The sequence below is a fragment of the Ambystoma mexicanum genome, chromosome 5p, assembly GCF_040938575.1.
Source record: "Ambystoma mexicanum isolate Mex_15411 chromosome 5p, UKY_AmexF1_1, whole genome shotgun sequence".
Lineage (NCBI taxonomy): Eukaryota > Metazoa > Chordata > Amphibia > Caudata > Ambystomatidae > Ambystoma > Ambystoma mexicanum.
The window spans coordinates 56,601,086-56,622,600 of NC_090930.1; the positions used below are offsets into that span (position 1 = coordinate 56,601,086).

The 21,515-nt window shown below is 45.0% G+C and overlaps 1 protein-coding gene across 1 annotated transcript in view; it reads left to right on the forward strand.

Moving 5' to 3' along the window:
* The window catches only part of TEX11 (testis expressed 11), a 3,096,519-nt gene that overhangs the window by 1,898,268 nt on the left and 1,176,736 nt on the right, over window positions 1–21,515 (forward strand). Inside the window, exon 18 of the mRNA XM_069612434.1 lies at window positions 16,886–17,010. Within this exon, the coding sequence (XP_069468535.1) occupies window positions 16,886–17,010 (125 nt within the window). The remainder of the gene's footprint in view (window positions 1–16,885; window positions 17,011–21,515) is intronic.

Consider the following 21,515-nt stretch of genomic DNA (forward strand, 5'->3'; position numbering starts at 1 on the left):
ATAAGGCGCATAAAACCCCACAGCATTGTTAACAATCCACAAGCAAATATACCAATACATTAAAACAGCGGAAAGGGCGCATACCCTACACAGGAAACCCTTCAGACACGGGTGAGAAGCAGGGACCGCACTGCAGAGAAAACCTGAGACATAATGGCTCACGACCCAGTGGACAAACCGGGGTGCGAAACAACGAAGGTACCAAACATGGGGAAAGACCTACCCCGCAGAGGGACAACGCAGAACAAAATGGACAAGTACACAACTTGCACCCCAGCAAGGCTCCCCGGACTGACAAATGAGGGGGTGGAGGAGGACGGGGGTGGCGACACGGGCCTAGCACTGTAGCTTACGGACATTATGGCAGCGATAAACAATTCCCGGACCTCGGTGGAGGCAGAAGAAATTGATGGCCTAACCTCTGAGGTGTCATTCCTGAGACAGGACCTGAGGAACCTAACCTCCAGGGTAGGAGACGCAGAACAAAGAATATCTGAATCGGAGGACACGGTTAAAAATCTGGGGGACCGACTGGAACAAGTGGAAAGGAAAATCACCCTCCTGGAACACAGAGCTGAGGACAGCGAGGGAAGATCCTGCCGCAACAACCTTCACATTCTCGGCCTGCTTGAAAAAGAAGAGGGACCCTCTATGGAACTCTTCCTGGAAGACTGGTTAGCAGACCTGATGGCTCCTAAAAAACTCTCAAAATTCTTTTCTATGGAAAGAGCGCACAGGGCCCCGACAGGCAGACCGTTTCCCGGGGCCCGCCTGCGCAGTGATCGCCAAGCTCATGAACTATAGAGACCGAGACATGCTCCTTCAGATGGCGAGGGCAACGGGCCCAATTACCTACAATGGCAACCGGGTCGGCTTCTTCCACGACTACACAAGGGAAGTCCAGAAGTCACGGCAATCGTATGACTCTGTTAAAAGAAGCTAACATCCCTGAACATTAAATATGCACTATTCTTCCCGGCAATCTTCAAAGTGTACCACAAAGGTGTTCCACAACCCCCGAGAAACCTGGGACTGGCTCGGAAAAGCAGGTTCTCTCGGACCCACACCCCACCAGCCCGAGAAGAGACACACCCTGCGGGAATGACAGTGGCACCCGCCAACCCCCCGAGCAGTCGACACCACCAAGGGGGACGGACGAGATGCATGGGACAATGGCGGAAAATGGGCCCACATGAGAACCCAGCTATACAAAAGAAGGCCCACAGGAATCAAGGAGAAACTTTGAAGCCGAGTGGCCTGGGCGGAGAGGAGCAAAAAGAAGCGCCCCCCCCACTTAAGCGCAAAGTAGCTACAAATTGTAAGAGTTGGGACATTTGGTCCTCCTGACCATCCACACAATTTAGTTTATGGTTCGTTTGGTTTGGGCGACAGGTACTTCTGGTTGGGGCGAAGTGCAGGGAGGGGGGAGTTTAGAAGTTCTAGTTACTAAAGGAAACGGCTCAGAGACAACAAAGGCACCACAGACCAGCGATACGCCATACTGGAACTATCCCGCTGCAGAAGTAAAGGGAATAGGTATGGCACTCCTGGGGACCCAAGCATGTCCGCTTATACTCAAATTGAGCCGACCTTAAGTTCATCGTTAAAAGTTTCAAGGTTTGCAGGCTAAGTACACCATAATGATAATACAGCAAGAGTGAACATGAAGGGGCACCAGAGCCCGGAACAGAACAAAACACTGCAAGTGACTGAGACATGGAAGTTGCATCACATCCTTCAGTACCATCACATAGGGACACACACGCTGATGTAGCACAAACGAGGCAGATCTCCCTACTGACCTGGAATGTGAACGACTTGGGGACAGGTATAAAACGGAAACTGGTACTCCAATACCTTAACAGGCTCTCCCAGGATGTTGTATTCATCACTGAAACCCACATAATAGGTACCACCAGCGGCTTCTTTAGGAAATCCGACTACACACACACATACCTAGCAGGGTTCTCCAGAGGCTCCAGAGGAGTTATGATCCTCCTACACAAGCGGGTTCCATTTAAGACCAATAAAGTGATATCAGACCCTCGGGGCAGGTCCGTGATGGTGCTTGGAGAGATGTGGGAGGAGACTTGGGGCCTCATCGCAGTTTACGCACCCCCCCCATGTTAACGGCGGAGCTCCTCACCGAGCTCCAAACCATTATGCTGGAGGAACAGGCGGACTCGTGGGCAATCGGGGGAGACTTTAATGAGGTCATGGACATCGGGCAGGATAGAACGCACAGGGGCAACAGGGCCGCAGACACCCCGACCAAGCTGTACACCTTCGCGGACGCAATGGGGCTATCGGACACGTGGAGGACAATCCACACATCAGAGAACGGCTACTCGTTCTACTCCAACGCGCATAGAATCCTCTCCAGACTGGACTACATCTTCACCCCCAGGAACATGACCACCAACTAATAGACGCAGAATTCCTGGCAAGAGGGATCTCGGATCACTCCCCCTACTGATCAAACTCAAAGGGAAAAAACATAAGCAGGATCCCACCTGGCGTCTAAGCACCTACTATCTGGGAATACCGGAAATAATGAAAGGACTCACAGATAAAACATCGGAATACTTCGACCTAAATAAAGAACCGGTCGCCTGCCCAACCGTGCGGTGGGAAGCTTACAAAACTGTCCTGCGAGGGGAGGCAATTTCCCTGGTATCTGCACACAGAAAACGGCACAATGAGGCAATCACAGAAGCAGAGACCCAAGTAATCCGGCGGGAGGAACAACTGTTGGAAGCGGGAACCCGTGAGGCACAGGACGCCCTAACGACAGCTCAGACAATCCTAAAGGACAGGGCCCTAGACAACGCCCGAACTGCCCAATGGCAAACCCAAAGCCAGATATATGAGAGGGGGGACAAGGCTGGCAAGACCCTGGCCTGGCTAGAACGACGAGAACAGTGTAAAGGGCGAGTACGGGCCATACAAACCCAAGAAGGGGAAATTCTAACGGTCGATTCCGAGATTGCGGAGGCCTTTGCCGATTACTATGAAGAACTGTACTCCCCACCAACAGAGGATCCCACACCAAGCGCCCCACACTTTCTTGAACTGATCCGGATCCCCCAACTCTCCAGATCACAAACAGAACAAGTAGCCACTGATATTAAGGAAGAAGAAATCGAGGAAGCTCTATCACAGCTACTTACGGGGAAGACCCCTGGCCCCATCGGCTTCCCAGTAGAAATCTGGTAGCGATTAAGTGGAACAACGACAAAACATGTGCAAAGTATGTTCCTGCGCAGTCGAGAGAAGGGCTACCTCCCCCCCGACCTCAGGAAAACAAACATAGTAGTCATCCCCAAAGCAGGGAAACCCCCAGAGCATTGTGCATCGTACAGGCCTATATCACTAATTAACGGGGAAGCCAAAATACTAGCTAGAGTCCTGGCAAATAGGCTGCTCTGGGTGATCAGATCTCTGGTCCACCCGGACCAATGCAGTTTTATGCCAGACAAATAAACAAGAATGAATCTTCGTAGGATCTGGGTGGCCTTAGACCGAGCACCGGAGATCCCAGACCCGCTGGCCCTCCTTGCGGTGGATTTTGAAAAGGCCTTTGATTCGGTGGGATGGGAGGCCCTATGGGGCATAATGCAACGCATGATATTCGGGCACTTCTTCATGTCATGGACCAAACTACTATACACCCTACCCGTAGCATCTGTGCGGGTCAACGGGAAATCATCCAGGACATTCCTGCTGGGCCGCGGGACCAGACAGGGCTGCCCTTTCTCACCTCTACTATTCCTACTTGTCATCGAGCCCCTGGCAATTAGACTACGCACAGATGCACGATGGACGGGGTTCGCCTGGCCCCCGGGGGATGAGGAACGCGTCTCACTATATGCGGATGATCTCTTGATCTACCTGAGCAAGCCAGTAACCTCCTGCCCGATGGTAACCATGACCCTGGAGGAGTACCAACACTTCATGGGCCTTCGGGCAAACACACAGAAATCAATATACTTCCCGGAACAAGGTGGAGAGGAAGCGATCCCAGATCCCTGCACGTACTCCGTCTCGATACTAGGCTTCACCTATTGGGGCATACAGATAACCACCGCACCAGACAACTTCCTCAAACTGAACCTACGCCCAATATTGGACAGATTTCGAAAACAACATCTCTCACTGGCAAACTCTTCCTCTCTCACTACTGGGCAGGGCTGCACTATTTAAGATGTTGGCACTCCCGAGATTTCTGTACGTCCTCCAGAATGCCCCACTCCCAATCCCAGCTGCCACATTCACAGATATCGACAAGTCCCTACACACGTTGCTATGGGGTGGGAAACAGGCCCGCATTGCCCTCAAAACACTCTGCCGAACGGTGTGGGAGGGAGGCATAGGACTGCCCGATATCCGCATATACTACTGGGCTGCACAAGCCGGGGTGGCAAACGACTGGCTACACGGGGACCCCCCGCTCCCACAAATCCGGATCGAAATAATGGACATCGGCCTCCCGCCTCCTCTACAAATACTCTACGACGACAAGGAAATCCTGAAGGGGGTCCCCAGGAGGTCCCTGCACACCCGTCGGATCTGTAAGGAGATACACAGACACACTGGCTGGGAGGGCAAACCAACCCTGATCCAGCCCCTATGGCACAACGCACACATTCCCGAAATCCTGCGAATGGGCCACTTTGACACCTGGGAGAGAAGAGGGATAGCCACACTGGCAGATATTATCGATGAGGGTCGGCTGAGAGACTTTGATGCGCTGAATGCAACACACGGGCTAAGGCCTATGGACCGCTTTAGATATCTCCAACTCACACACGCCATCAGCACCCAATTCCAGAACCTCACTGACATACCTGCATGCTCCCCCCTAGAGACAAACACTCTCCCACACCGGATTCCCTCCAAGGTCACTTCCACCCTTTACCAGGTGATCAACTCCTTTGGCTCTGGGGAACTCACACACCTCCGAGGAAAATGGGAGCAGGACTTGGGGACACTGGAAAAAGAAGAATGTGTGGAGGCATTAATGTCCTCACGTGAGATTTGAATAGATGCAAAAATCAGATTAATACAACTCCGGATCCTACATAGATCATACTACTCCAGAACACAAACAGCTAGATGGGGGGGAGACGACAATGCAACCTGCCTCCGCTGCAAGAAGGCAGAGGGCACCTTTTAACACATGTTCTGGGAATGTGGGGTATTGCAGGACTTTTGGACAGAGTGCTGGGAGTCCCAATCCCAAAGGGTCCCAAACTTATTCTATTGGGAATAGGGGGAGAAACGGATCTTACTAAACACGAAAAGTCATTTCTAAATGTTGCACTAGGGCTGGGTAAGAGACTAACGGCCAGCACCTGGGGCTCCGCAAACAAGATGTGTATTGAGCGGTGGACCAATGAAATGGACAGATGCGCCTCCCTGGAAAGGCGAATCTACACGGCAAGGGGGTGCCCCCGGAAGTTCCTGAAAATATGGGGGAAGTGGGAGGAATAGGAACAATACCAGGAACCGGGGAGAGCCTGGACGCATTCCGAACTGCCTTACAGCGCATCTTGCCAACCCTTTGAGGGACACACTACCAGCTGTAACCTCACGTGTTATGCTCTCGCTGTAAAGTCTTCTATTGTGATTATAAATGTGTACCTGTGCTGTTTTTTCTTGTTGAAAACTTAGTAAAAAAGAAGTTTAAAAAGAAAAAAAAAACTGGAAACTATAGCTGTTACAAGAACCAACCTGATTCAGTGCATTTTGGAGTGTGGACAAGGTTTATTTATGTATAGAGAAGCAGCTATTTGGCATAATCCAGAGCTACAATTAGATAATAAAATACTACATTGGAGAAGTTGGGCTAACAAAGGTGTTCTGAAAATTGAAGATGTCTAGAGGGATGGGAACATTGGGGCGATTTAGTCTGGGAAATAGGGAGCATGGGCGATATAGGGCTTTAGAGAAACTGATGGTTGAAAGACAGCAGATGTTGGATGTACCAATGATTGGAAAACCCAAAATGTGTGAGTTGTTTGATATTCCGCCCCTTATGGTGTCAACTTTTACTAAATTAATGTCAATGGAGAACCACATGCAGGAGTCCTGGGAGAAACTACGGCTGGCCTGGGCTATGAATTCAGGGAGGGATGTTTCGGCAAAGGTATGGGAGGGTGTCTGGAGGGTGGCGATTAAAGCTAAGATGCATCTGAAGTTACATTATTTTCACCAATGGGTTTTAGGCCATCTATACTGGACTCCAGTGCGGATGTGGGGGATGGGTTTAATGGATAACGAGTTGTGTTGGGGCTGTCAGCAGATGAGGGGACCATTGTTACACATACTATGGGATTGTAATAGAGTGGCTGACTTCTGGAGGGTTGTATTGGGCAGAATTGATCCAATCTGGAATATCTCCTTTCCGCATACTGGCAGTGATTTTCTTATCAGTTGAGGGTAGATGCGAAAATGCAGGTGAATCATCAAGCTGGATAGATATAGCTTTACTGATGGCAACTAAGCAGAAGGTGTGGAAGACAAGAAAGAAGCCTCTGGTGGAAAATTGGCTATCAGATATGCAAACACTTTAGGGCTGCCAAAAAATTCAATATATAAGACAGAATCGCGAGGGAGAGTATTTGGAATTTTGAGGGCCCTTTAATGAGTTGTATGGGTGAGTGTAGGTCGGGGTACTGAAATATTTATATGTATGTATTAGTCGTTTAGGGGACTGGTTGTTAAGTGGTGGGGGGTTTTGTGGTTTGTGTTAGGTCATGTTGTTTGTGTTGTCCTCATGTGTGTTATTTTGTTAATTGGATTATTTAGGTTGTTATAGGTTTTTTCTTGAAATCCTTATGGTATGTTTATTTAGTAATGTATTTAATTGATTTTGGAGTTTGAACATTTGGAAGCTGTAACAACTCTGTTTTATACTATTAATGTAAGGTTTGTTGTTTAATTCAAAATAAAGCCTTTACATTTAAAAAAAAAAATAATCTTCAAAGAAATATAAAAACAATGTCAATCTCAATATTAGTTTCCAAATAGCAAAGCTGCAAAATCAGATAGGTTGCAAAAATCGATTTGCAGATTCCTTACCATGCGACGGGCACGGTAACACGCAGCTGAAAGCGGAAAGTTATTCTCAGAGTTCAGGACCAACCCAACCCGCCTTGCGGCATATGTGGACCGCGGACTGCAGACTGCCCACTCAGAACAAAAAAACATCCTGCACCAAAGGAAATCTCCAGCTATAGCAGCCCTGCAGACTGTTCACTTGTCTGACCACTTCGCTGCCCGCTTTGCGGGGAAAAGCTGTTATGTAGATTGCCAACAGATGAGTACGCGGATCCCACAGAGAACGAAAAAACATACTGCTCCAAAGGGAATCTCCAGCAATACAGCAGCCTTGCTGACTGTTCACTTGCCTGCCCACTTCACGACCCGCTTTGCGGGGAAAAGCAGTTATGTAGATTGCCTACAGGTGAGTAGGAGGAGGGCAAACAGAACAAAAAAACAGATTGCTCCAAAGGGAATCCCCAGCAATACAGCAGCCTTGCTGACTGTTCACTTGTCTGCCCACTTTGCGGGAAAAAGCAGTTATGTAGATTGCCAACAGGTGAGTAGGAGGAGCACACAGAGAGCAACAAAACAGACTACTCCAAAGGGAATCTCTGGCAAAACAGTAGACCTGCAGACTGCTCACTTGTCTGCCCACTTCGCCTATGACTACGACTACTGATGGAAATACATGCCTGCCAAAGGCACTGTTAGGGAGAATTCTCATAAATGGTTGATTTCCCTTGCTTACTGAGTCCCTCAGCAGCTTTGCTGGATTTCTAGGATTTATTTTTTTCACCTGGTAACAGTGTGAGCCTTTTTTCCCACGCTTACATGTGTTTTGCTATGTGTATTTCTACTTTTTGTGTGATCTTGGGCTCTGGAGCCTCACCTACTCCAGGGCACCACATTTCTCATGTGTGTTACACAGCACCTTCAGTGCAGTGACACAGGGTTGTCTTTTAGACTTCCCACTGACTCAATTTTCTGGGGCTGACTACAGTCCCCCAGAAAAGGGTAAAGTTGCCATTAACTTTACCTTAGTCACTATATTGGAAAGGGTTCATTCTTATCCCTTTTTGTCTGTGCCTCTTGGGGCATTGTTTTGCTCCTTTGACATTAAGACTTGGCTGGTGGTAGTGGTATCTACCCTAGCTTTTCTACCGCGATTATCTTATATAAACGTGATAATGTTTTAGGCTATTATATTAGCCTCAAACATAAACCTGCTTGACCGAATACATTTTATTTCGGCTCAGGCCAGGTTTATTCGCCATTTCTTTTTGTTAAAGTCTTTCTCGTGTTTTACTCTGCGCGCCAAACCAGGTTTGGTCCCTATGTTCATCGCCTTTTCGCGGGCTTGCACACAGAAGCCCTCCTTTAGGCGCCTTAGAGTCTGGGTAGGCAGGATGTGAGGGAGGGGTTTTAGGACCCCTGCCATGGGTTCCCTTGATAACCCACGTCGCACTCATGTCTGATTGGCTAAGGAGACTGGCCTCGCCAGGCCAGCCACCCAGCTGTGCGATTGACAGCCAGGCTGTATGAATGGGGGAAAAACTGCATAAAAAGCAGGTCTCTGGGACTGGAAGAGCAGAGTCGCCACTGGAACGAAAGAACAAACAAGGAACTGGAAGAAGAGGACCCCTACAATGACTGAACCGCCCAGTGAAGCCCTGCTGCAGGTCCGAATCTCCAGAATCCGACGACAGAGAAGATCCTCCAGGAAACTTCTTCCCTTGAGCTGGTGGAACCAACCAGTTCATCAAACTGCAAGCCAGGACCCCTCCTCTGGTCGAATTCGCTGTACAGAGCTACAGTGGGCCGGATAGCCAGGAAGGTCGGACCCTGCTTGGGTTTTAAGGAGCGCACCTTTTATCCGTTCTTTGGCACTGCTGCTGGTTTCTTCCCTGGGTAGTGCAGGATCCTCCAGTCTTCCGACTTCTGATCAGTCTGACAGTCGCTTCAGGAACCGTGAGCCTGCAGGAACTACCAGTAACGTCTGCCTCAGCTACAGCCCCCTCTCTGTTTTAAGGTACTGTGCAAATCCGGTTGTGCCTTTCGTTCAGCCGCGGTGAAAGTGTTTGACATCTTTCTGCAATCTGAGGGCTTGCCCTCTTTCTTTGAACTAACGTTTCTACCAACCAAACCCATCCGGAATCCGTGCCACGAACCTTACTTCGAACTACCCTGAATTGTATTATCTTGAGCAAAAGACTTTAGAACCATTGACTCTGGCCCTAAGCCTTTTCTATCTGATTTTATCATCGTAGTCTCTCTTGTTCGCTTGCTCTGAGTACTTACCTGTTGGTGTGGGTTCATTTCTGTTAACTTTTGTCTTTCCCTCCCTTTTAAATTGCTGGAGTGCCATTTTGCTCCCACTTCATTTTGTGAGCTTAACTTATCAGGAATTTAAGGGAAGTGGTGTGGTGTATTAAGAGTGTGATTTGTAGACTGCTTATAATAGTGTAATGTTATACAACTGAAGAGTGAAATAAATGTATGTTCTTTTACTTGAAATTCTTGAGTCAGTGTTTGCCTGAATCATAGTAATTGATGTCCTTTGTATATCTATTTGATACTGCCCACTTACTCTTCAGATAAGTCTGGCTGCTCTGCTACTGCTACCACTTTAACTGTGTAGTACAGGCTTGTACCAAAGGTGAAACTGTACTGTCACTTGTAAACTTAATTGTGTGTGGTGTTCCCAAAGGGTACTGGATATAATTCTGCCTAACAGGCACATACTCACATATGTTCTTCACCTGTGCCAAAAACTCACAACTCTGGAACAACATATTTGAGAGGATCATTATGACCTCAAACGCTATTCTTCATAAAGGAATCATGACAATTCTTTTTAACATCATCCCTCAAAAAATGGTACTCATGAATAAGAGGAGAATGAAAGGTTTTTGGAGAGCAGAGGATTGAATAGGGGAGATGTGAAGGCTATCCACAATGGAGAGTGACATGTACATGTTGAGGAATCAAAAAGTATATTTCTGCACTTTGTGTAAGTGGCTTGGGAGTGGTTGTTCGGATGCCCAGACCCATGCTCTTTAATTAAAACAATTGATTTTTCCACAATGGACTTGTGACTCCGCCCTACTTTCCTCCAACAACTACAAAAGCTGCTGGTCACGTGCGTTGTGCGTTTTGTGTAAATTGCGTGGAAGTGGCTGTTTGGCTGAGAAGCTATGACAGTGGCGGTGGCATTATAAGGTAAGGCACTCTTCGTTACCTCTATTTTACCATTAAATAATTCGCCCATGGGACAAACCCTGCGCAGTCCTTGATATGCCCAGTCTGGTAAAAGCCCCACGCTCACCAAAAACATATAATTTACGCAGTAGCATAAAGTCTGATGACCTTCGAGCCCCTGAATTGGACAATTAGGCGTGGGTGGAAACTTGTATTACCCCTCTTCAAACTAACCCTCCGTTAGGACTTCACCGTTTAAATCATGCCATATCAGTGTCCGCTCAGGAAGCTGTGACCCTTTGTGGCAGTCCTTCATCGAGTGCTGCCTTGGATGTCTTTTCTCCCGCAAGAACCTCCCTACAAGCACACTCTTTGTGGGCGAACGGTCTACGTTTTACTGTCACTGCAAAAAATATTAACGGAATGGGTGAGCTGGCGCACTCACACGAAAGCAGAAGCACACGCGGCTAGCCCGGATTCTGATCATCCTTGTAAAAATCATTGTCTCTTATGATTATACACAAGTAAATAAAAAAAATTTTTTAAAAAAAGGAATATCAAATAACCCTTTCCTAACAAAAGATGGAGTTCCAGTGATATGCACAATCTGGAGAGTCTTTAAACTGTGCTCATTGCTACACAAGAACATTTCAATACACCTGAAGCAACAGCAAAGATAACGCACACCATTGTTGCAAATTATTTACAATTCTCAGCCGCATTCTGCTCAGAAACATTCAGTGACGATTATAACCCTTCTTCTCCTGACCCTCCACTGTCTGCCACGACATCAAACATAGGAAGAAAGACTGACGACGCAAATTCCAACATGAAATCTCTTCTAGACACGACTCTAACTGCGCTAAGCTTTGTCTTAACATCATTAGTTAATGTCTTTGAGCTGCTCAAAGCTGAAGTTCAATCTAATTCTGGTACCCTATTGGAGCTCACAAAAGATATGGGAAGTAGCAAATCGACCTTGGTTGGTTTACACTAAGCACTAAATAATGAAACATCAAAATCCATTACTGACCAGAAAAATCTATGATGAGACTAGAAGCGAATACCACCACACATCATACAAATACTGAAAACTCAGTAAAGCGGATGGAAGCTTTATTGAATACTAACCTCCTGCCTACAACATCCAACCAAGAGTTAAACAATCATGCTGAAGAGGTGGTGAGTTCTACCATCACTCACAGGTTGAGTGATGTCTTTGAGGACACACCACTTTCAGAATCAGTTCTTGAAGAATTCAGAAGGCCAGCAAATATGGAGGATGCCTTTGCTGAAAAAGAAGTGGTACCAACAGATCTGCCAGTTACAAATCCAACGCCACAGGTAAAGGCAATCATTGCAACTCAACTTAAATGCAACTGCCGAAAGAAACATAAAAAGAAAAAAACCTTGCAAATGCTGATGTCTCTTTAAATAACAATAAACCTGCAAGGCCAAATAAAAATAAAAACAACACAAAAATAAAAAGTTCTACAAAATCAAGATTTATTCGAGCCATATCGTTTCCGACCGCTGAATCAGGGGGGTTTTCGCCTCAATGCAAAAAAAAGAACCCAGTTGTTTCAAATCGGATTGCCTCTGCAAATAAATGTTCTGATACCTCAAGACTCAATACTACTCCCCAGATATTTTCAGTTACTACCACAGTCCAGACTGTTGAATAGTCTACCACAGCCTCTCAAACCCTGCAACTTCCAATATCTTCGATCTATGAACCAACATTTTACAAATGCAAACAATACCAACAGTTAAAGCCAAATCTTGGAATGAGCAATAAAACCACTAATCATGTGACCACAAATTCACAATTCGATGTCAATGCATCACCTGAAATCGGACCTCCTGTTGTTTCTAATGTCCAAACAAACAAAGAGAACAGCTCGAACCTATATTTTGCATTGGACATAAAGATGCTCTTGTCCTAATACTACTCCTATCACAGCAATACCCAACTCAACATCGGCACACTTCCAGAATAATACTCATAAATCAACTGTATCCTGCAACACTATAACAGCATCCCCTTGTGTGAACTGCCTTTCCAATACATTTCAAAACACTACTATAATAGAGGATAATCCTCATCCTAAAGGGACTGTATCAATTGGTCTACCAGCGGATGCTTCCCCTTTTGCAGTCCCTAGAATTTGGCTGCATCAGTTTACAAGAGGGAAATGTTTTCAATCTCTTAATAGAGCGGCAATATAAACAATTTTCAAAAGGATCCCTTATCTCTATTTAGTTTCATCCAATGACATCGAATTTGTTCGCTTTCCCAATCAAAACTGGGAATATATTGCTGAATTAGGTCTGAAAACCAGATTACGCGCACAAGCAATGCTCTTTGCAAGACAGATTTAAACAACCTGGGTGTTGAAATTTCCACACAAGAGATTAAGAATCAAGAGAATACTAAAATTTGCCAGGGAAAAGAGAGCATGATAATCACTCTACTTCTAGAGCCTCGGCACTAACATCAGCCTCTAACCTGAATGTACCAATCATGGCAAGAAAGTGTCTCCCAATGCCCGTGACATCTACAATATGGTAGCTTTTGCCGGAGATCATTGGAAAAATCTCCAAAAAAAACCTCCAAAAAAATGAAGGCAGACGTACAGTCTCTCTTGCAGAATATGACTTGAAATTCATGTGTTGGAACACGCAGGGTTCCCAATCTTTCAAAATTAAATCTATGAAGGAAGACATTTTCAAGAACTATGATTTTGTCATGTTCCAAGAAACTGGGCTATTAGAATGTTTGAAGTTGGATGGCTTCTTAACTCTAGACCAACCAGCAGTCAGAGGAGAATGTGGCCGACCTGCATGCAGTCTTTTGATCTCAGTACGTGCATCCAGCGTGGCATCATTTGAATTAATATCAACCGCCACCCATGGCTTGCTGACCGCACTCATTACTCCTATAGGCCCTAACCACCTCCAACCAATAATAGTGATTAATATCTTCTGGAACCACGCCTCTTCTAACCTAACTGATTTTATGGAATCATTGTCAGACCTCCTATTAACAGCTACCACTAAGTATACTACAGCTGGAATATTACTGTCTGGTGATCTCAATTCAGAGTGTACTCCATTACCGAATGCTCCTCTTCTCTGGTTAAACAAGCTACTGCAAATGGTGAACAATTGACAAGCTCCTGCAAAGCTGTAACTTGAAACTTCTTAATGGGAATGTTAAAGGGGATATCCACTTCCAAGCTTCCACTTGGTCTTGAGGTTCCTCTAGATCTATTCTAGAGTACCTTTATCTTTCTGATGACATATTTATGTGTTGTAAATCTTTCCAAGTATTAGATCAAGGTCTAAGCAACCATAACAGAATTGCAGCCACAATATCTTTAATATGCTGCCTATTATCCGCTCTGAGATGTCTAATATGTATGTTAATAATGGAAAGAATCGCCTACTCAAACTTAAAAATAATGGCAACACCTTAAACAGTAAATTACAAAATATGATGAAGAACATAGCAGATAGTGATCTGTCTGAACAATGTAATCCATCAAGTTATGTGACCTTTTTATGGGACTTAAATCATCCATCCCCAAGTAACCTCGCCCTGAGGAAAAAACATTCCCACTCTTTCAATGAGGAAACCTGGTTAAGAAAGAAGCAATTGAGAAAAGCCATCAGACACTTAAAATCTAAAACACAAAACTATCAAGAATACAAGTCAAAGAAACTACATAGCAAATATCGTATCTGGTCCCGTGCTCATTGCTATCTTCGACATCAAAGAGACGGGAAAGCTATGTTAAAAAACATTAATAACCAAAAACTCCTGCAATTTCTGGAAGCTAATCAATAATCAAAATATGTCACAGAGTCAGTTACAAAGTAACGTGATCTCTGAATTCGATTGGTGTAAATACTTTGAAGCCATTTATAAGCTCCCCCTCCCTTTCATGCCAATCCAACAGTCCTGGCGCAGAATGGCAAATGACCATTGATGAAGAGATGATAACAGATCTAGTAGATAGGTCTTCAACATCCAGAGCAGTGGGCCCTAATGGCCTTTCCAACGCAACACTAAAATCGAATCCTGATCTCTGGGCCTCCTTCTTGAAAGTTGTATTCACCAGAGTATTGAAATCTTCCACGCTTCCTCCTTCATGGAAGTCGGCTATTGTGATAACTATCTATAAAAAGGATGATCAGGCTGATCCTGCCAACTAGCACTAGATCGCCCTTTTGGATGCGGATGGTAAGATATTCGCAGCAGTTGCATTAAAACATCTGGAAGAATGGATTACTAAAGAAAATATTCTATCCAAACTGCAGATAGGTTTTAGAAAAAGCCTCTCCACCTCCTTAGATGGTATAGGCATGTCAATCCTTTCACAAGCAGCAGCGAAAAAAGATGGCTGTATACTCTATGGTGCTTGAGTGGATCTCTTCAGAGCTTTTGATACCGTCAATAGAGAGCGCCTTTCAGCAAAACTACATCTTTGGGGTATCCTGAGCAGCCTACATACAAATACTACCCTTTGAGTTAGATTAAATGCCCAGGGCGACTTGTCTGGAGGGGTACCAACTGACAGAGGCATGAGACAAGGATGTATCCTTGTTGCATGCCTCTTCAACCACTATCTAGCTAAACAAAGCACTAGAACACCAATCATTAGCAAGCCCTAGAATTGGCAAGCAGTCACTGTATTGGATCGCTTATGCTGACAAAGTGGTCTTGCTTGATCATTCACCTAGAGGGCTGCACTGTCTTCTTTCCGCCTTCGGTTCATATACAAAAGCAAATGGCCTAATGGTGATTCCATTAAAAACAAAAGTCTTGTCATTTAGGAGACTGCATAAGACCTCTAGTAAGTTCACGTTGTTGCCTGTAGATCAGATTGTGCCTGTGGCCACGGAATTGATTTATTTAGGCATAAAACTTCGCTCAGTCCTTACCAAAACCAAAAAGTTATTGGAACAAGATCTTGAGCTTAAAATAATCCAGATTGTAGCTCAAATGAAAAAGATTTACAGTACTGTCTGTAAATGCTCCATATCTCCATTGATAACATTTTATAAGGCCAAAGTTATCCCCTCGATTCTTTATGGCCAGCATATACTCTATGACAGTACCTTTTTCCAATACGTTTAACTGGGCGCGTTTAGAAGGCAGAATTTAGAAAACAATTCTCCATGTTGCATCAAGCTACCCTATCGCATCCTTGAGGTACGAATTGGGGCTCTATTCCCTAAGATCATATCTCGCATGGAAAATACTAACACTGAGCAGGTCAATGTGGTCTCCTAGCAAAGAGTCTCTCTACAGAGATATAACAGCTGAGCTCAAAAGCAGAACGACTCAGGTTCTACAGGATCTATCCAATCAGACGAAACAAATGCTGGAGCAATGTCATCGATCTATAGATGATCTTATTCAAAATCCCACTGGTGTCAAATATGCCCTATTGCGGAAAGACTGGATATTGACCATAGATCAGATGCGAGCGCGGTCGACATTTTGTTCACTGTCATTTTTTGAGAAACCGAGTGGCTATCTGCCAAACTATTTTGCATATTTCCCAAGCTCCCATATGAGAGCTAAATTTCTCAGCGCAAGACTTAATCTAATTAGAACAGGCGAGATCCAATCGATCCATGACAATAAAATCTGTAAAACTGCAACCTGCTCTCTATGTGATCGAAATGATACACAGACTTTACACCATCTTCTTATCATCTGTGAAGGCACTAGATAAGTTCGAGAAAATTATTTTGCCAGTTTTGTTGATCGTAAAATCTGGATCTCTACAAATGCATTCTGGGAAAGACTAATGAAAGATGTTTGACTATTGCTGTTTTAAGGACCTTAGAAAAATTGGGTTTTATTGCGCTAAAATAATGCACTTTATTTCTTACTTTTGTAATACATTTGATATTTCCTATGAATATTAATGTTTGTTATTGATTGTATAGATTTTATTTAATTTTCGTCTTTTTCTTCTGTACTTTATTCATTTACGTTTTGTGAAAAGTCATATAGCACGAATGTCACACAATAAGAAAAAATATTTCAACAACATTCAGAAAGACTTCCTAGAACTATATCAAGACGGAAAATTTTAAGAGAATGTTAATGAACACTGTGTCAACATTTTTACTATTACCAGTGTTATATTTGTCCCCTGACCACCACTTTTCCTATTACAAAGCAATTTATTCTGTGTAGTGTTAATCTTAGTTTCACATGTTGTATTTTGATAATTCTGAACAAACATAATGGCATGTTATTCAGACAAAAAGGAATTATACAAATGTGTTCCGAATTCATAGCTATGAGCCTAGAAGTTGTTACAGTGATAAAAAACAAGGGTTACCTCAGATTACATAGTGGGACGTTGCAAGCTTGGTAACATCACGCTACACATTTATCAGCAGACAATCTTCTCCAATCCATGTCACAAGGTGACATAGGCTCCAACATTGTATTAATGAAAACGTGACTAATCGACTAAGACATGGTACTTCTTCTGCTTCATCTTATTGGTATATGCACACTCAAGATAATATGCAAAGGTTTCTGCTATTATGTTCATTTAAAATATGTTAGGTGTCTTCCTGTTTACCACCATGTGCCATGTATCTTTTTCAGCTGCGGATGCCATTGTGTCCATGGGAAAGCTTGCTGCCAACGCAACAGATGGAGAAGAGAAGGTTAATCCATACGAAGACACTTCAACCAATGTGTTAAGCCTAGCTGCCCAGATAGCCCTGGAGGTGCAGTATGGGTATATTTCCTAATTGATTAAATCCACCCGCATATTCCTCATTTTACAAAGGAATCTCCTGGCTCAGTGACATCCAGAAATGTTTAACCCCTACCAGGGAGCGTCATCGGCCGAAGCTGGGAGTGTTCTCCTGTGTATAAATGTAGAACCATCCTTAACACACTTACCACAGTCCCTTTATTCTGTGTGCGAAGGTTAGTTCACCGGCATCTGGCCACTCTGGGGTTAGGGATTTTATTATTTTTACTCTTTTTTCTGGAATGTGACCCTGAAAACTTTGTATGTTATGCATTTTAAAGGGTGCAAAACATTAATGTCCGTTTTTGATGTGCATGAGTTATGTGTCTGGTGCTGGACCAGGTACATGACCTGCAGCATGACACAGAATCCACTCCATCATGCCACACCATGTACATTCACCACAGGGAAAAAGAAACCTCACAGTGGAAACCACGCTCAGTCTCCCACCAACCACCATTGACACACCAGCTCACAAGCTTCTAATGACCCTCAAACGCAGCCACGCCAATTTAGAATTAATAGAGGAACAAGTCTAATTCTAAATGGAGATCTTCTTCCTCTAAAGGGAAGTCTTCATCCTGATCACTTCACACAGATGGATGGTCATTCAATGACATTCATGGATGCAGATATCAAGGTGTTCATCGGACATTCAGATTACAACGAAAAAACTCCTACAATCTACACCTAGAGCGGTAAGGCTATCAATGTCGCTGAACTTAGCCATACATTCAGCTACTTCAGAACCTGAGCTTAACATTGACTCCTTCTCATGCCCTAACACTTTGGTTGACAATCAATCTGCAGTGGCCTCTTTGCAGTTTGCACTAAAGATTTTGCTAAAAATGTGTGGTCGAATTTTAGAAAACACAATAAATTTAGCAACCTTGAATGTCATAAATAAAGACTCCATCCATTCCGGCCTTCTCTGCCCAGGAGCCGGAGCTCCCCTGTGCAGGATCGACCCCTGCAGGAGCAGCGGGCATCCTGTACAAAGGCCACTGTGCCTTCCCAGGAATTCAGGTAAGTGCTGGATTCGTAGCGCTTTCATTCCAAAATCCTCTGTAAATATTGCAAACTGCATTCCACACTGTCCCGTTATTACTGGAGGGGAAACAGATTGCTACGCGACCTGTATTCAGGTGTATTATTTAAGCAAGTCCACAAACGCCGGTAAGATACATGCGGTATCTTCAACACTCCAAAATGGCCGCCCGTTCCATGATACCTTCCACTGGAGCCTAACTCGGCTAAAACTCCAGCATCTGACCCCTGATTGGCCGCCGTGACTTCTAGGCCACTCATTGGTCACCGGCAGGCGAAGCCGGCCCACCAGCACCAAGGACCACAGAACAAGGACATCACCTGTTTTGCTGCCTGTTTACTGCCGTGACTGCTATCTGCAAGACCCTCTGGTCATTCCCCTTCACCATACCACAAGGTAACATTTGCAGCCCTTCTCTGCACTGTCGCCACATATGTTATGTGTCAAAACCCAGCACTACTACATCCATTCGCCCTCTTTAATGCTCTGATGCCACACTATTTTACATCATTCACCAGCGCTACACCGCCTGTGCAAATACGTTGATTCTCAAACTTTACTTGCTAAAATGCCATTATGATGCTTCTAACTGCACCTGCTAAATCACTCCTAGGCTGCCTGTAAACTTGCTCTGCTTAAAATTGCATTCATTTACTGTTCTGACTTCCTGTGTGATTATGCTGATCTCAACCTCACCTGATAAAGTGGCACCTAGACTGTCTGATATCTGGTCAACCCTCAATTGCTCACCCTTGCATTTTAGCCTAACTGCTGCATTTCGAATTTAGTTGCTCACCCTTGCATTTTAGCCTAACTGCTGCATTTCAAATTTAGTTGCTCACCCTTGCATTTTAGCCTAACTGCTGCATTTCGAATTTAGTTGCTCACCCTTGCATTTTAGCCTAACTGCTGCATTTCAAATTTAGTTGCTCACCCTTGCATTTTAGCCTAACTGCTGCATTTCAAATTTAGTTGCTCACCCTTGCCTTTTAGCCTAACTGCCTCATTTCGAATTTAGTTGCTCACCCTTTCCATTTTAGCCAACTGCTGCATTTCGAATTTAGTTGCTCACCCTTGCATTTTAGCCTAACTGCTGCATTTCAAATTTAGTTGCTCACCCTTGCATTTTAGCCTAACTGCTGCATTTCGAATTTAGTTGCTCACCCTTGCATTTTAGCCTAACTGCTGCATTTCGAATTTAGTTGCTCAGCCTCTGCATCTTAGCCATACTGCCACACCTCTAAGTCAGCTGTATACCCAGGTACCACGCCCAATCCGCTCTGCCCAATCTAGGCGCTACTCAACTGCATATTGACCCCACCATCTAGTATGTGTCTATTCACCACAAACTTGGTTGCCTACCTCCTGATTAGCCTCAATACTGCTTTAACAATCAAGATGGCTCCACACTCACCCAACTTGCCAGCCCCATCCAGGTCTAACAACCAAGTACCATACCTAAACCCAAACGACCCTCAGGTACTGCTACTGTCCAGTCACCCACGTACCACCATATAAAGGAACCTAGGACTCAGAGCCAGACTAGCAAAAATCCATGAGCCACCTGCCCGCTCATTGCCCTTCACTCAAAATTCTAGAACATCGCCATTCCAACCCTATCCCTCCACAAGAACTAACAACCTGCCACAAAACTTCCACCTTACGCCCCGCCATAACTCCCTCATCCAGGGCACTCCTGAACCTACACAGGACAAGCGCCATACTGCTACCTCAAAAAACTCAACCACTACCTCAATAAATTCAGTTTGCCCCAAAATTAAGGGAGCCCTAATCAATGCCAGATCGCTAGTAGCTCATGCTATAGAAATTGCTGACTTAATCCTCACTGAAGACCTCGACTTCCTGGCCATCACTGAGACTTGGTTACAACCAGCAGCGGGCCCTATGCTCATGCTGGCAGTCCCAGATAATTACTCTATCTTAAAACAAGACCGCCCTAACTCCAGAGGAGGTGGTGTCGCCATCATCCATAAGTGCAGTCTCGCCATGAGACTAGCTACCCATACCGACACCCTCTCCTGTGAAATAGTAGCAGTCAAATTACCTCTCACCAACTCCCAAACTCTTAACATCTATCTGATCTACCGCCCACCAGGCCCCATCGGCACCTTTGAGAAAGACCTCAACTCTATTCTATCCAACAACCTCAAAAGTTCCACTCAGGTTCTTACCTTAGGGGACTTCAACTTGGGCTATAATGACCCGTTTGACCATCTCGCCAGTGCCACAGCTAACACTCTCACTGAACTAGGCTTCATGCAAAGATGCACGACACCCACGCAAACAAAAGGCAGAACACTCGACTGGGTGGCTGACTACAACTGCCTAGTGAATATCACAAATATTTCACCTCTAGCCTGGACTGACCACCACTTGGTATCATTCATGATCTCCACCGACAGACCCCCACCCCCGCCCACCATTAAAGCCCCACCCACTCTCACCAGAAACAAGAAAAACATGACAGTAGAAAGACTTATCCCTAATCTACTCCCCACTCTTAACACACTTCCTGACAACTTGGACTTGGAATATAACAAGATTATGGCCTCATCGCTGGACCGCATCGCCCCCCTTAAACTTAGATCCAGTAAACCGAAATCACACCTCAACAAATGGTACACACCATTCCTCAAAAACCTAAGGCAGCAAAAAAGAAACTGTGAGGCCACCTGGAAAAAATCCCCCTCAGTCTCTAACAAATCCAAATTCTCCAAACTAGCTGCACTATACAAAAAAGAAATCTATCTAGCCAAACGGGCCTCCTTTGACTCGCGTATATCCCAAGCCAAATCCAACACGAAATAACTTTTCTCCATCCTTAAAGAGATAGAAACCCCTATAGCACCCCTTGACACGTGTAACAAAGATAAAAACTGGTGCTCTGAAATTCAAAGTACCTTAGCGAATAAGATCGTGACTCTTCAAAGTAAAATCTCCAGCAAAAGAGCCACCCTGAATGACACCCTCATCCCAAAATTCCGGACAAGCTCATGGCCACAGACCCCACCCGCTTCCAGTTCGCCAAAGTCAACACCCTGGAAGTCAAAAAAATTATCCTGTCCCTGAAACCGTCTAACTGCCAGGGAGATCTGTGCCCAGCACAGCTCATTAAAGATGCTGCCCGTGATCTCGCCCCTTTCATCACGAAATTGATCAATGCCTCCTTCGCTACTGGTTCCATCCCTACTAACCTAAAACAATCCTGGGTACTCCCACTACTGAAAAAACCAACACTCGACCCAGCCATACCTACAAATTACCGATCTGTAACGACTGTTCCCTTTTTGCTAAGAATCTTGGACAAGGTCGCCTTCTGTACAAATACAGAAGCACCTGGAAGAACACAACCTCCTAGGATCTAGAAAATCCGGATTCTGTCCCCAACATGGGACCGAAACTGCTCT